The 16,522-nt window shown below is 44.7% G+C and overlaps 1 protein-coding gene across 1 annotated transcript in view; it reads right to left on the reverse strand.

The window, feature by feature from the left end:
* USP49 (ubiquitin specific peptidase 49) overlaps window positions 1–16,522 on the reverse strand; it is a 111,880-nt gene that overhangs the window by 7,462 nt on the left and 87,896 nt on the right. Inside the window, exons 5-8 of the mRNA XM_030928524.1 lie at window positions 8,445–9,828; window positions 6,614–6,818; window positions 2,409–2,517; window positions 1,307–1,512 (exon numbers count right to left, since the gene is read on the reverse strand). Coding sequence (XP_030784384.1) covers window positions 1,307–1,512; window positions 2,409–2,517; window positions 6,614–6,818; window positions 8,445–9,800 — 1,876 coding nt within the window. The 5' untranslated portion in view covers window positions 9,801–9,828. The remainder of the gene's footprint in view (window positions 1–1,306; window positions 1,513–2,408; window positions 2,518–6,613; window positions 6,819–8,444; window positions 9,829–16,522) is intronic.

Genomic DNA, 16,522 nt, shown 5'->3' on the forward strand with positions numbered 1-16,522 from the left:
GAGAAATGGAAATAGAGGGGAGTGATAAAGGAAAATTTAGAAGGAACAAAAAAGTATTTATTCACAGGCTCTGGCTGCCCCAAGGGCTGTGCAGTTCAAGAACAGTGAACAGCTGAAAACACATCTGCAGCCTATCACTCAGTGCAGTAGCTGGAAGACTCCACTCTGGAGGATGAGGACCTAAAGCTCCTTTGGAGGGGCCCTTGCATCCCCACACTTCCCATGGCAGGGGAAGTAGTAAGAACATAGTAAGTGCTCAGTAAATGTTCTCAGCTTTATAAGCTGCAGCTAGTGAGATTCATACAGCATCTTGAGGTTACACAGGTTCTACTCTTTCTGCATAACCAAGAAGGAAACGGGTGTGCAGAAGTAGCATTACCACAACAATAGTAATATTATCAATAACCAATATTTTTGATAATACTACAATATCCTCAAACACTGACTGAATAAGCACTATGTGCTAGGCAACTGCTCTTTTTATTTATTTATTTGAGTCAGGATCTCACTCTCTTGCCCAGGCTAGAATGCAGTGGTGAAATCACAGCTCATTGCAACTTCAAACTCCTGGGCTCGAGCAATTCTCCCACCTCAGCCTCCCAAGCAGCTAGGACCACAGGTGCACACCATTACGCCTGGGTAAGTTTTTACTATGTTGCCCAGGCTAGTCTTGAACCCTTGGCCTCAAGCAATCCTCCTGCCTCTGCCTCCCAAAGTGTTGGAATTACAGGCGTGAGCCATTGCACAGGGCCTAGGTCCTGTTCTAAGCACTTTTACATGTCAGTTCCTTTTAATTCTTAGAACAACCATATGTTGTCACTTAGTGATATACCCAAAATTTGAATCCAACTTTCCTGATTCTTTTTTTTTTTTTTGAGATAAGAGTCTTGCTCTGTCACCCAGGCTGAAGCGCAGTGGCATAATCTTGGCTCACTGCAACCTCTGCCTTCCAGGTTCAAGCGATTCTCCTGCCTCAGCCTCCTGAGTACCTGGGATTACCAGTGCCCGCCACCACTCCCGGCTAATTTTTGTACTGTTTTAATAGAGACAGGGTTTAACCATGTTGGCCAGGCTGGTCTCAAACTCCTGACCCCAGGTGATCCACCCACCTCAGCCTCCCAAAGTGCTGGGATTACATGTGTGAGCCACGGCGCCTGACCCAACTTTCACAATTCTTGCCACTGGATTTTCATGTATGTAATTTCCCTCTAGGTAATCCATGGGATGGAAATAAAAGGAAAACAATAAAATGTGGACAAATAACCCCTTTCCGTGTCCCCCACCCCACAGAGTAAAGCGCACGCACCTCCCTCTGTGTTGTAGCAATAGGCTGTGTAGTGTCCTGAGCCAAACCCTTTCCCGTGATGCATGACCACTGCGGAGAGATCATAGGCAAAGGTCTCTTTGTCAAGAGAGGAGAGCATGTCCCTGCAGCAGTAAGGTTCCATGGTTAATACCTGGTCAAAGACGACATGGACCCCAATCTTCTCTCGATGGTTACGGCCAGACCACCTAGAACATGGATATAAGCTTGTTACTAGTAAAAACCGGCATATACAATTGTAGGTAGAGGTAGGTATTAATAAAACCAGGAACTGAGAAAATTAAACCTTCTGGTTTTGGTCTTCCCATCAATAAAATGGTGGTAATCAATGTTCATATTTATTTATTTATTTATTTATTTATTTATTTATTTATTTTCAGACAGGGTGTCTCTCTGTTGCCCAGGCTGCAGTGCAGTGGTGCGATCAATAAAGGCTCACTGCAGCCTCAACCTTCCCAGGCTCAGGTGATCCTCCCACCTCAGCCTCCCGAGTAGGTGGGACTATAGGTGCACACCACCACGCCTGGCTTATTTTTGTATTTTTTGTAGAGACAGGGTTTTACCATGTTGCCCAGGCTGGTCTCGAACTCCTGAGCTCAAGCAGTCTGCCTACCTTGGCGTCCCAAAGTGCTAGGGTTACAGTCATGAGCCACTGCGCCTGGCCCATTTATTTGCTGTGAATGTTCCATGAAGTACTCTAAACCTAGAGATCCCTAAACAAGCAATTCAAGCAACAGTCTTTTTGTAGTTTCCTGCCTGCCCTTCTTTTCCAGATTATTTTATATTTCATCCTGAAGATGAATCTACATAAGTCCAAGCCAGGCTAGAAAATCTTTAAGCACAGATTTAAGCAGGCTGGATAATTAATTACACAGGAGCATGAGAGCAAAAGCCCAGTCCTGCTGGGCTCCCACATTAATTTGCCTTAGTGGATGTGAATGATTTAATCTCCATGGGAAACACAAGGTCTCAAGTGAACAGGCTTCCCCTCCCAACACCACAGAAGACATTTGCCCTCACCAAAGCCTTTGGAGCAGCTATTCCCACAGCTCTCACCCAGCTAGGACTCCCACAGCAAGCTCACCTGAATCTTTTAAGGTGCAGCCGGAGAACCTGAGGTAGTCTGTAGATCATTAACTGCTTTCTAGCTTCACTCAGAACAAGGGGTTTGGGATTGGATTTTCGTCGTTTGCCTATGTGGTTTGGGAAGGTATAAGACATAGGTTGTGAGGAGTTTTTTCTAGCTATGGCAGAGACAGTGACTTGCCATTCAATATGCATTCTCCATATTTCTCAGTATCTGAACCTCAATTTTTTGGGGGTGCAATGTGACCCTCTTTATGACTGCATTTCCCGGCTTCACAAGCCTGCATGGTGTGGCCATGGAAGTTCTGGCTAAGATGAAAGGAATGACTGTGTGGGACTCTGCTTATACAAGGCTGACTCACTTGTAAGGTGCATCCCTTTGGCCTTCCCACTATCTGAAACTACTGGAATTCCTCCTGGACCAAAAGGTAACTTTGAAGACAGAAGTCTTGCAACAGGATAGTAAAACAGAAAGACAGAAATAGCTTGGGTCACTGATGACCATGCAGCCACCATGCTGGCCCTGAATGTCCTTCAGACTTTTTTTATAATAATATCTCTCATTTTAAGTCATTGTTATTTGGGTCGACTGTTACAAGCAACTCAAATCTTTCCAATTTTTGCCATCAGGAACTTTGCGTATAATGGAATATAATGGAACATGCAACAGCAAGCACATAGAGTAGAAGCATATTTTAAGGCTCCATGTCTTCACAATGGCTTATAACTTCAATTATGATACCCCACAATATGATTTTAAGAAGCCTTTTGTTTGCACTAGGTAAGCCTAATTCTACTACCTGCTCACAACTAGTTGTGTGCTAATGGATAAGTTACTCAAAACTCTGAACCTCCGTTTCCTAACCAGTAAAATAGGGAATAATGCATATATTTCAGGCTTAGGAAAAAAAGGATAAGATCACTAAATGATAGAGTGTTTAAACACATTTTTCTTTAGCATGATTTGCTTATGGCATATTCAAACATTTAGAAAATAAACTGTTGGTTCTATATTTTTATGCTGTGCCTAAAAGTTTTTGAAACATATTTCCTAGATAAAAGCACACTGCTGGACATGCAAGGACAAAGCTGACAGGTGGCTAAATTCATCTACTCCAAAGCAGAACCAGTGATCAGTCTCTAATTTTGTTTCTAAATGTGGGGGAAATGCATTTCTTGAACTCCTGGCCTCAAGCAGTCCTCCCACCTTGGCCTCCCAAAGTGTTGGGATTGTGGGTGTGAGCCCACTGTGCCCAGCCTTGAGGAAATGCATTTCTAAATTTCAGCAAATAAACAATGGAAATAGAGTTATCTTAGTTTCTATCAGAAGCCTTTCCTGTAACCATTTACTGATGACTGTTTTGTTATATTAAATTGGTAAATGGATGAGAGTAGAAAATTAGTGTTCTACGGCAGTCCCTGCTAATTGTCTTGAGCTGTTGACATCATGGGCTCAGTGTTTGAAGAGCTGGGCATCTGATTCCCAGTCCTGTCTGTACTACTCATGAAAGGTAGCAAATCACAGCCAGATGATGTATCACAAAGCTTTCTGTGACAATAGGATGTGGAGGTGCAGCTTCTCATAATAGATTGCATCAGAATGAGTTGTGCCATTGGAGAAGCTTTTACCAGGGTGTGTAGTCACAGTATGTGCTGGCATGAACAGAAATGGAATTCAAAGAGGGGCTTGGCCTTATTTTATATTCCTATTCACCATTTTTTTGAAAATTACTGCAGCTCTGGCTAGGAACCCTGGCAGTGACTGCCACCCTCAGCAGAGGGAGTATGTGAGCTAAGATGAAGACAATATAGAGTCAGGCTTTGTTTCCCTAAAATGAAATTCACAAAGAAAAATAAATTACTGATTCAATTGAGATTGATCAGTTCTGTCTCCATTTCATTAAGCTGTCCAGGAAGACAGGTAGAAGACTGACAGTTAGCAGATCAATGCATCTCATTTCCTCACCATAGGTTGGTTTCCTTCTCTGGCATTATTTGCACTTGCCTAGAGAAATCCTGATAAATTGGCACATCTGACAACCAAAGAACAATCCTTTCTTGTAAAGATAAACCAAAGTTATTTCTTGCCTAATCTATCATATCCAAAAATGATGGAGTTAAAGCTGTTAATATTCTTTTGTTCATTACAAGTAAAAGGCTTCAGGAATCACTCTTTTTTGTTGTTGTTGTTTTGTTTTTGTTTTTTAAATATTATTCTAATGAACAATTTGATTCACCTGACTCTGTATCTCAAAATGGAACAGGATAGGTGAGTCTACAGTTAGCCGGGTATAAAATTTCAAATTTTGTTTTGAAATGGCAAAATGATACCGAGCATAACTTTGTGGGGTTTTTTTTTTTTTTCTTTTTTTCCTAAAAGAGGTCTTGCTGTGCTACCCAGGCTGGTCTCAAACTCCTGGCTTCAGGCAATCCTCCTGCCTTGGCCTCCCAAAGTGTTGGGATTACAGGTATGAGTCACTGCACCTGGCCTCAAGCCTGACTTTTGATTTTTGTTCTGATTCTTCAAAGAGCGGAACAGGTTTCCCACAATTTAGCCTTTTTTTTTTTTTGAGACAGCATCTGGCTCTGTCACCCAGGCTGGAGTGCAGTGGCGCCCACCTTAGGGCCTCCCAAAGTGCTGGGATTACAGGCATGAGCCACTGCGCCTGGCCTAACATTTTTATTTTCTTCAAAACTGGTAATCTAAACTATTATGTGACTGAAAATGGATTTCTAGGTCTCTGTACAATCCATTAACTTTATACTTTTAGTTTCCAAATCTATATATGCCACAACCCCCAAACATAAGCATCCACATATTTGCTCTGCATTTCCTCTGTCCATACTGGGTTAGCAGAAGCATTAAGTGTTAGTGTGGCAAGATGGAAGGGCCCTGTATAACATGCCTCTGTAACCATATGTAAAGAGTTCCATTTTAAAATTACAGACAACACAGAAATACTTCCTTTTTTTTTTTTTTTTGAGACGGAGTCTCGCTCTGCCGCCCAGGCTGGAGTGCAGTGGAACGATCTCGGCTCACTGCAAGCTCCGCCTCCCAGGTTCACGCCATTCTCCTGCCTCAGCCTTCCGAGTAGCTAGGACTACAGGCGCCTGCCACTACGCCCGGCTAATTTTTTTTTTTTTTTGTATTTTTAGTAGAGACAGGGTTTCACCGTGTTAGCCAGGATGGTCTCAATCTCCTGACCTCGTGATCCGCCCGCCTCGGCCTCCCAAAGTGCTGGGATTACAGGCGTGAGCCACCGCGCCCGGCCCAGAAATACTTCCTTATGACCTTCTCTGAAATGTGAAATTTTCAGGCATGTGAAGAATAAAAAAAAATGCAGAAAATATTTCATGAAGCTGCCACTGAGCAATGTACCTTAAGACTTACTTTCTTGGTTCCACTGTACCAATCTTTAGCATCACTTTTGACAGACATTAAGTCTACCAGTTCAGTACAAAAGCATGCTTTTCTGATATCGCATCCCTCAGAAAGGCTATTCCATCTGAGTTTAGATTAAGTAAGAACTGCTGGACTCTACATTCATTAATTTACGCAGCAGCCCCATAGCACTAAGAAGCTAAGTACTAACATTGTCAGAGTCCCCATTTCAGAAGCCACACTTTAAAATCCCTTCCAAGATGACAATTAATGTCAATCAGGCGGTCAATCAACTCCTAGGTCTTTGTTTCATTTCTGTTATTGTTGTTGTTTTTTGAAACAGAGTCTCACTCTGTTGCCCAGGCTGGAGTGCAATGGCGTGATCTTGGCTCACTGCAGCCTCCACTTCCCGGGTTCAACCGATTCTCCTGCCTCAGCTTCCCGAGTAGCTGGGATTACAGGCACCTGCCACCACGCCCAGCTAATTTTTGTATTTTTAGTAGAGACGGGGTTTCACCATGTTGGTCAGGCTGGTCTCAAACTCCTGACCTCAAGTGATCCGCTCGCCTCAGCCTCCCAAAGTTCTGGGATTACAGACATGAGCCACCACGCCCAGCCTTGTTTTGTTTTTTAATACATAATTAAAACAAGTCCATGTTTTTTGATTTTTAGAAAAATGGGAGGAAGAGATCTTTAAAAGATGCTTTAGAACCATTCAATATCATTAGGGTTACTTTTGACTAAAGAGGACAAAGCAGCACGTTAAACTGATATTCCAGTTATACTTCCCCACTACACCCCCTCCTCCACACAGCACTCACTGTTACACTGGTCACAAGCGTAGATTCTCCCTTCCAGGGCCTCTGTCTCTGTGAACTTGGCCAGCATCTCAGTGAGCAAGCACTCTGTCTGATTCAAAGGGACAAACCCCTTTTCTATGCAATGATAGCGTTCAGGGAATTCCAGGGATAGGTCCCAAAAGGGCTCAATGGTATTAGATTTGTAATTGCATGATATACATGTGACCTAGAATGAAAAGATTAATTTACAGATTATGTAACTTCCACGCTTCCTGCGTACAGTTTTACTTGCTTCATAAAAGACATACTTTATCAAAACTAAGTGTATAATTTTCAAAAAATAGTAATATTAAAATAATAAACATAACTTTAAAAGAATTAGAGTATATTACTTCTGATGTACATTTCTAACTATGGGATGCTAGCTGGAATTTAAAAACCATACTGCATAGAGACTATACCAACCCGCCTTTCTCCTCTCCCAAAATATGCTCTACCATTCAACAGTACAGTAGCACAGACTGCAAGTTATTATGCAGTCTCTCAAGGGATCAGTCTGATATAGAGAATTTGCAGGTCCTTGCCTACTTCCCTCACCCTGTAATTCCTCCTCTTGACTTTAGACCTTCCATAGAGCCCAGCATGCCTCTCTTTTTGCCTTTGTTACTTGCAGAAGCCCTACACTGAACTCCTCTGTCTGCACAGCCTCAAAATGCTGTGATTAGACTTCCATTCCCACTATAACCTTCCCAGGTGCACCTTTCTTCCTAAGGGGAGGGGAGACAGAAGAAGTGCTAATAAATACTCCCCTTTTACATGCTCAAAAACAAAAACCTAATTAAATTTTCCCTTTCCATACCATCCATCATTCTTTCAAAACCCTAAAAACCAGGACACAAGCATAGTGTAGAGATTTTACCTGAATCTCTTAAGTTGCCCACCAATCTGCCCCCCCCAACACGTTTTTTGTTTTTTGGTTTTTTTTTTTTTAGACAGAGTCTCCATCTGTCACCCAGGCTGTAGTGCAATGGCGCGATCTCGGCTCACTGCAACCTCTGCCTCCTGGGTTCAAGCAATTCTCCTGCCTCAGCCTCCCAAGTGGCCGGGATTACAGGCATGCACCACCACACCGGGCTAATTTTGTATTTTCAGTAGAGACCGGGTTTCACCATGTTGGCCAGGCTGGTCTCTAACTCCTGACCTCAGGTGATCCACCCCCCTTGGCCTCCTGAAGTGCTGGGATTACAGGCGTGAGCCACCGCGCCCGTCTTTTTTTTTTTTTTTTTTTTAACTATAAAAATACTCTTTCTGCATATTCTCACAAGGCCTTATCTCAGAATCTTTACTTAGGTTACATGGCTAAAGATTCAGGAAATAAAAGGTAATGGGGAACAGGAAGGAGGCTTGCATTGGTCTTTAGCATGCTCCTAGCTACCTTCCTTCCTTGTATGTAAAGAAGGGAGACAGCTCTTTCAAACTATTATGGAACCAGAGTTACAGGCAAACTCTGTTCCCTAAAATTGATCAAAGGATGGCACACCAACAAAGTACTTAATTATAACAATGAGAATATTATATTACCCATATCTTCAATAACAGTTAAAGATATTCACTGAAAATTAAGCAATGTGGCAAGTTAAACTAAAAATCTGGCCGGAAAGACACTAGGTAAGTTTCCCCAAAAGGCCATCATAATGTACAGTAGAATAAAAGGTACAACGGCCACCCTCAAAAATGCATAATCACAGCAAATGTTGGCTACTCTTACTAGCCCAATAACCAGGGGAAAACACTCACAGGAAGCCCAAGCTAACACACAAGCCTCTCATTGTCATGGTAGGCACACACATACCTGACTGAGCAGCTGCCCATGGAATATGGTATTCACCACCTTTAAGACCTGTTTGGTGAGCTTCCTCTGGGAGAAGGGGATGAGGATCCGGCGTGTGGTGCCCTCAGACTCGAGTTCCTGCTGCACCTTGTGCAGCAGCTCACAGAGAAATTCCTGCGCGTCCTGTTGGTCGTAGCCGCGGAAGGCAGGGATTAGGCTCCACACTGAGTGGAGCATGGCGAAGGGCGACACTAGGGCCCACTTCCCGGACCACATGACTCGGAAGAGGGTGTGCAGTTCACGGCAGAGGGAAATGTGCTTCGAGCTTGGCTCCTTGTTCTGGATGAGCTCCAGGCTCCGACTAATGGAGGCCCCGCTGTTCCAGCAGAAGCCCTCCCGCTCGCATGCCTCGGCCCTGTCACTCCTCAAAGACAGCTCTGTGGCTGAGCTGTTGGTTGGCTTACCAGAAAGCTGAGTCTTCCCGTTGGTGGCTTTGGGAAACAGATGTTCCGTTTTGGAAGGGTCAAGGTTGAGGAAACATTCTCGGAACTTCTGGAGGTGGCTGAGCACCTGGAGGATGGAGTTCATGTAGCAGGTGTTGCCCAGGTTGCGCAGGCCCGTGACGCCCGGGGCCACGGCAGGCTGGCGACGCAGCTTGAGCGTGGCGGCGGGCGCTCTGCGTGAGGTAGGGAGGGTGGTGGGGCGCGAGGCGGCCGGGCCCGTGTCGCTAGGCGTGTGCAGGAGCAGCCGTGCACTCTTACGCGGAGGGGCGCTGGCCAGCTCCTCCAGCAGCCGCCGTTTCACCTCGCGCCGCCGCCTCCGTGCTTCCTCCTTCTTGCGCTCCAGCGCCTCCTCCTGCCGCTGCTGCTCCAGCTTCGCCTGGCCCCGGGAGCTCTTCTCGAACCACAGCCGCAGCGTCCTGGCCAGCAGGCGCTGGCGCCGGTACCACAGAGCGGTGAGCATCTGCGGCTGTCCCTGAGGAGCGCGCTGCGGCGGGACCACGTCCTCACCCGAAGCCGTGGACCGCAGCGTCCGCCCGCGTCTCACCAGCGTGTCCTGCTTCTGGCCCCGGACCGCCAGGAGGGAGCTTCTTAGCAGCTTCAGATCGCCCTCTGGGTTATCATTGAGCACGTAGTCCTTGCACAGGTAACAAAACACGTAGAGATCCCGGACTTCCATGGCTAGCGGGTGTCCAGTCTCTTCAAAGTGTTTCAGGGCGTGGTCCTCAATGTAGCGGCCGCAGGCCACGTGGGAGCACTTGAGGCAGGCCCACACCGACTCGGTGGTGGCGCACCCTAAGCAGCACCACTTCTGAGGGTTCAGGATGGAGTGGTCCTGGGCGAGCCGTAACCGCCCTACATGTTTGCATCTATCCATGTCTTATAGAAGTCGCCACTCTCTCAGCCTGTCACGACAGTCCCCCCAAAAGAAAAAGAAAACTCTTAGAAAAATATTTTCCTTAAAAAGAAAAAAAGACTTGCAATTGGTATTTCAACTCTAGATTCATTCATTTTCAATTCCAAATTGGTTCCTTTGAAAGTTAAAAAAAGGCACATTTGGTATAAAAGCAGAGAACTACAGGACAGTTAAATTACTTAAAAAGGAAGAATCTTACGGAAGGGTTAGCACAAATTTGAAACTTTACTGGTGTTTCACATACCAGTGGGAGAGATGAAGAGCCTCAAATAAAAATGTCAATTTTAGGTTGATTGCAATGTTTTTCAAAGCAGAGATAACAGGATATAAGATAAAAATGAGAAAAAATAAAGTCCTCACCAGTACAAAGTATCATTTTTATGAGACATGACTAAGGAACATTGTATATGTGGTTTTTTTGTTTTGAGACGGAGTCACTCTGTTGCCCAGGCTGGAGTGCAGTGGCTGGATCTCAGCTCACTGCAACCTCTGCCTCCCGGGCTCAAGCGATTCTCTCGCCTCAGCCTCCCGAGTATCTGGGATTACTGATGCTGCGCCACCACACCTGGCTAATTTTTGTATTTTTAGTAGAGATGGGGTTTCAAGATGTTGGCCAGGTTGGTCTTGAACTCCTGACCTCAGGTGATCCACCCACCTCGGCCTTCCAAAGTGCTGGGAGTACAGGCATAAGCCTGTACGGCCGTATATGTGTTTTTTAATGTTTTTTATTTTTTATGCTTTTTTTTTTTTTTTTTTGAGGTAGAACCTCGTTCTGTTGCCCAGGTTGGAGTGCAGTGGCGCAATCTTAGCTCACTGCAACTTCCGTCTCCCTGGTTCAAGCGATTCTTCTGCCTCAGCCTCCCAGGAAGCTGGGGTTACAGGTGCATGCCACCACACCCGGCCAATCTTTTTGTATTTTTAGTAGAGACAAGGTTTAACCATGTTGGCCAGGCTGGTCTTGAACGAACTACTGACTTCAAGTGATCTGCCTGCCTTGGCCTCCCAAAGTGCTGGGAATACAGGCATGAGCCACTGCACCCGGCCTGTTTTTTTAGAGACACATCTCACTATGTTGCACAAGCTGGTCTTGAGCTAACCTCAAGTGGTCCTCCCATCTCAGCCTCCAAAAGTGCTGGGATTACAGGTGTGAGCCACTGCACCCAGCCAACATCTGTCTTTTTGAAAAGAACATCTGCATCTTGCAGTAAGGGTGGGAAAACTTTTACCTTCTTTACTGAAAGGATAGGTAAGTAAAGAATTGGACAGAGGCCGGGTGAGGTGGCTCAAGCCTGTAACCCAGCACTTTGGGAGGCTGAGACGGGCGGATCACGAGGTCAGGAGATCGAGACCATCCTGGCTAACACGGTGAAACCCCTTCTCTACTAAAAAAAATACAAAAAACTAGCCAGGCGCGGTGGCGGGCGCCTGTAGTCCCAGCTACCCGGAGGCTGAGGCAGGAGAATGGCGTAAACCCGGGAGGCGGAGCTTGCAGTGAGCTGAGATCCGGCCACTGCACTCCAGCCTGGGCGACAGAGCGAGACTCTGTCTCAATTAAAAAAAAAAAAAAAAAAGAACTGGACAAATATGACTTAGGACAAGAGGCGAAGTGGCTACTGGTATTATAATGTTTAACCAAACTACCGAAACAAAAGAAAAAAAAGCAACAAATCTTCCAGCTGATATATATGAAAATGCTTTTTAAAATAGTAGTAACATCCTAAGCATGTTTTCTTTTATTTCCCTCCCCATAATACTTCTTCAATATTGTTCATCAGAGAAGTCTTATGGGCAATTTCTCCAAGGGAAAGAAGCTAAACAACTATTTATTTATTTATTTATTTAATTTATTTATTTTGAGATGGAGTCTTGCTCTGTCACCAGGCTGGAATGCAGTGGCGTGATCTCAGCTCACTGCAACCTCCACCTGCCGGGTTCAAGCGATTCTCCTGCCTCAGCTTCCCGAGTAGCTGGGACTACAGGTGCGCGCCACCATGCCCAGCTAATTTTTTTGTATTTTTAGTAGAGATGGGTTTTCACCATGTTGGCCAGGATGGTCTCGATCTCTGGACCTCGTGATCTGCCCACCTCAGCCTCCCAAAGTGCTGAGATTACAGGCGTGAGCCACTGTGCCAGGCTGCTATACAACTATTTTAAAAGAAAATTTTTTATATCTTTGGAACTTTGAAAGGCGTTTTCCCCTCAATACCAGAACTTAAAATTCCCTAGGCTGGGCACCGTGGCTTGCACACTTTGGGAGGCCGAGGTGGAAGGATTGCTTGAGGTCAGGAGTTCAAGACCAGCCTGGCCAACATAGACCTGTCTCTATCTATCTATCTACTTGTATATTTATATATTTTGAGACAGGGTCTCAACTCTGTCACCCAGCCTGGAGTGCAGTGGTGTGATCTTGGCTAACTGCAGCCTCCACCTCCTGGGCTCAACTGATCCTCCCACCTCAGCCTCTAGAGTAGATGAGATCATAGGTGCATGCCACTAAGCCCAGCTAATTTTGTTTATTTTTTGTAGAGATGGGGGTCTCACTGTGTTGCCCAGACTGGTCTTAAACTTCTGGGCACAGTGATCCTCCTGCCTTGGCCTCCCAAAGTGTTGGGATTATAGGTGTGAGCCACCACACCTGGCCTAGTCTCTTAAAAAAAAAAAAAAAAAAAAAAAAGTCGGGCGCGGTGGCTCAAGCCTGTAATCCCAGCACTTTGGGAGGCCGAGGCGGGTGGATCACGAGGTCAGGAGATCGAGACCCCCCTGGCTAACACGGTGAAACCCCGTCTCTACTAAAAATACAAAAAACTAGCCGGGCGCGGTGGCGGGCGCCTGTAGTCCCAGCTACTCGGAGGCTGAGGCAGGAGAATGGCGGGAACCCGGGAGGCGGAGCTTGCAGTGAGCCGAGATCGCGCCACTGCACTCCAGCCTGGGCGACAGAGCGAGACTCCGTCTCAAAATAAAAAAAAGGCCAGGCGTGGTGGCTCACATCTGTAATCCCAACACTTTGGGAGGCCGAGGCGGGTGGGTCACCTGAGGTCAAGAGCTTGAGACCAGCCTGACCAACGTGGTGAAACCCCATCGCTACTTAAAAAATACAAAAATTAGCCAGACATGGTGGCAGGCACCTGTAATCCCAGCTACTCAGGAGGCTGAGGCAGGAGAATCGATAGAACCTGGGAGGTGGAGGTTGCAGTGAGCCAAGATCACGCCATTGCATTCCAGCCTGAGGGACAGAGCGAGAATCTGTCTCAAAAAGAAAATAATAAAATAGGCCGGGTGCGGGGGCGCACACCTGTAATCCCAGCACTTTGGGAGGCCGAGGCGGGCGAATCACAAGGTCAGGAGATCCAGACAATCCTGGCTAACGTGGTGAAATCCCAACTCTACTAAAAATACAAAAAATTAGCCGGGGGTGGTGGCAGGCGCCTGTAGTCCCACCTACTCGGGAGGCTGAGACAGGAGGATGGCGTGAACCCGGAGGGTGGAACTTGCAGTGAGCCGAGATTGGGCCACTGCACTCCAGCCTGGTGACAGAGCAAGACTCCGTCTCAAAAAATAAATAAATAAATAAAAATAAAAACATAAAGAAAATAATAAAATAGGCCGGGTGCAGTGGCTCACGCCTGTAATCCCAACACTTTGGGAGACCAAAGCGGGCAGATCACCTGAGGTCGGGAGTTCGAGACCAGCATAGCCAACATGGTGAAACCCCATCGCTACTAAAAAAAACACAAAAAATTAGCTGGGTGTGGTGGCAGGTGCCTATAATCTCAGCTACTGGGGAGGCTGCAGCAGCAGAATTCCTTGAACCCGGAGGTGGAAGTTGCAGTGAGCCAAGATTGCGCCACTGCACTCCAGCCTGGGGGACAAGAGTGAGACTTTGTCTCCAAAATATATAAAAAAAAAAAAAAAAAGAAATAATTCAATTCCCTAAAAGGAGTTCCTCTCTTTTTTTTTTTTTTTTTTTTTTGAGACAGAGTCTTGCTCTGTTACCCAGGCTGGAGTGCAGTGGCACAATCTCGGCTCACTGCAACCTCCACCTCCCAGGTTCAAGCAATCTTCCTGCCTCAGCCTCCGTAGTAGCTGGGATTACAAGCAAGTGCCACCATGCCCAGCTAATTTTTGTATTTTTAGTAGAGACAGGGTTTCACCATGTTGGTCAGGCTGGTCTTGAACTCCTGACCTCAGGTGATCCACCTGCCTTGGCCTCCCAAAGTGCTGGGATTACAGGCGTGAGCGACCGTGCCCGGCCGGTAATTCCTCTCTCAAGGTGAATTTCTTTCACCTCCATTTATTCTCTACTTTTCATTTCTGTGAGCAAATGCAGTTTCATGATTATGAGGTCAACCCAGAGAAGTTCTAGATCCAATGTACTGTGAGTAGCCCCTTTAATTTTCCAGATTCCGTTTTTGGCCTAGTCCTATTTATGTGTGCCGAAATCCACCAATAAATAAATATACCGCAGGACCAAATTAGAGATTCTAACCATTTTTATTGCCTGTTCCAGATGGCAGAGGCATGTCTTTATATAAGAAACCCTCAAATCATACAAAGGGAAGCGACCTGGACTACCCTCAATCAAGCCAGATCATGATTTTCTTACTGCTAAGCACCCTTTAAGTCATTTTTCTGGATGTTTACCCACTTTCTAACAAGATATACATTAGTCTCCCCTTGTACATGGTTTCACTTACTGAGGTTTTGGTCACCTGTGGTACAGTACACTAAGATACTCTGAGAGACCACATTCACATAATTTTTATTATAGCATATTATTGTAATTGTTCTACTGTATTATGTTATTGTTAATCTACTCCTGTGCCTTATTTATAAACTAAACTTTATCATAGGTATGTATGTATAGGAAAAAAACACAGTATATATAGTGTTCAGTACTATCTGTGGTTTCAAGCATCCAGTGGGGGGTCTTGAAACATATCCCCTAAGGATAAGGGGGGAATACTGTAATCTTGAGAGAGGAGATTATGTATATTTCTGTTTTTACCCCCTTATAATGCCAAGACTTGTGGGTGCTCCACTGTTAGTGGTCAAAAGTATTCTGTCAGAATTACCCTCTCACACCGTCTGGAATAGTATTGAAATAACCATTTTTGTTGACTTTTCTTAGTGCACAGCCAAATCAGAACACACATACATTAAAAGATGGAATAGTAAATAAATGAATTTTCTTTTTGCTACTTAATACCAACTGAGGGTGCAAATTGGGCACACATTGATGCTTACAACTAATTCCTGGGACACAAAAGAAAGTAATGAAGGAATAAAGGGGAGGGAAAAATATCAAGATGTAGGCAATTCCCAAGTTTCTCACTAATTCAATATTCTTTCAAAATGTAGTCCCTGAACTACCTACCAACATCCGAATTCCCCAGGCTACTTGTTATATATACAGATTTCCTGGCTACTACTCCAGTCCTCGTGAATCTGAATCTGGAGAGGCTTCTAAAATCTCAATGATTCTTTCTTTTTTTTCTTTTTTTTTCCAGACGGAGTTTCGCTCTTGTTGCCCAGGCTGGAGTTCAATGGTGGTGCAATCTAGGCTCACCACAACCTCCGCCTCCCGAGTTCAAGCGATTCTCCTGCCTCAGCCTCACAAGTAGCTGGGATTATACCACACCCGGCTAATTTTGTATTTTTAGTAGAGACGGGGTTTCTCCATGTTGGTCAGGCTGGTCTTGTACTCCCAGCCTCAGATCATCCACCCACCTCGGCCTCCCAAAGTGCTGGGATGACAGGCATGAGCCACTGCACCCAGCCAGATAATTTTTTTGCACATTAAAACCTTAGTACATTAATCCAGGAAATTGTATAGGGATGAAAGACTCTTCATAAAAATCAAAGAAATAATTTTATTTCTCAAATTCTTCCACTTAGACTAATACTGTCCAACAGAACTTTCTGCAATGATATATTCTCTATATATCAATGAGAGGGATATCAATATTTTCTATCTGTATATATTCTCTATCAATCAATATATATCATTGATATATTGAGAATATAGAGAATATAGAGAATTCATTATTACAAATTATTATTGATAATATTCTCTATCTGAATATATTACAGTGCTGTCCAGTACTGTAGTAACTAGTCACATGTGACTACTGAGCACTTGAAATGTGCTAGTGAGACTGAGGGACTGCACTTTTAATTAATTTTAATTTAAAGTCACATGTAGCTAGTGATTACAGTATTATATTAAGACAGCACAGACTTAAATACACCAGGACACTATCTTTAGCTTGCTCTGCTTTTCTTTTTGTTTCCTTTCCATTGAAAGATTCGGTACTAGCTAAATCACATCTGAATAGCCTCTTCTTATAACTCAAAACCTGATGCCTGGCAAATCCCCATTTTAGCCTTGATGTGTCTTCAGGAATTTAATTACTACCAAGATCTTATCATATGAAATACAGCAGAGCTTCAAATCCTACAAGGAGAGAATTATTTCTGTAAATGGGAATATAGCAAAACCACACCCAGAACACTAACGCCTTGCAAAATCAACTCCTCTGCTAAAAAAAATATGCTGGAACAACCAAAAGCCAAAAGAGAAGAACACTAAAAAACCATTTCACATCCTCTCCATGGAGAGCTGTCAAATGAAAAGGGCACTCTGGAAATTCTTTCTTCTGATTTCATTTTCTGATCTATAAATC

Source organism: Rhinopithecus roxellana, chromosome 4 (genome assembly GCF_007565055.1).
Source record: "Rhinopithecus roxellana isolate Shanxi Qingling chromosome 4, ASM756505v1, whole genome shotgun sequence".
In the NCBI taxonomy this organism is placed as follows: domain Eukaryota; kingdom Metazoa; phylum Chordata; class Mammalia; order Primates; family Cercopithecidae; genus Rhinopithecus; species Rhinopithecus roxellana.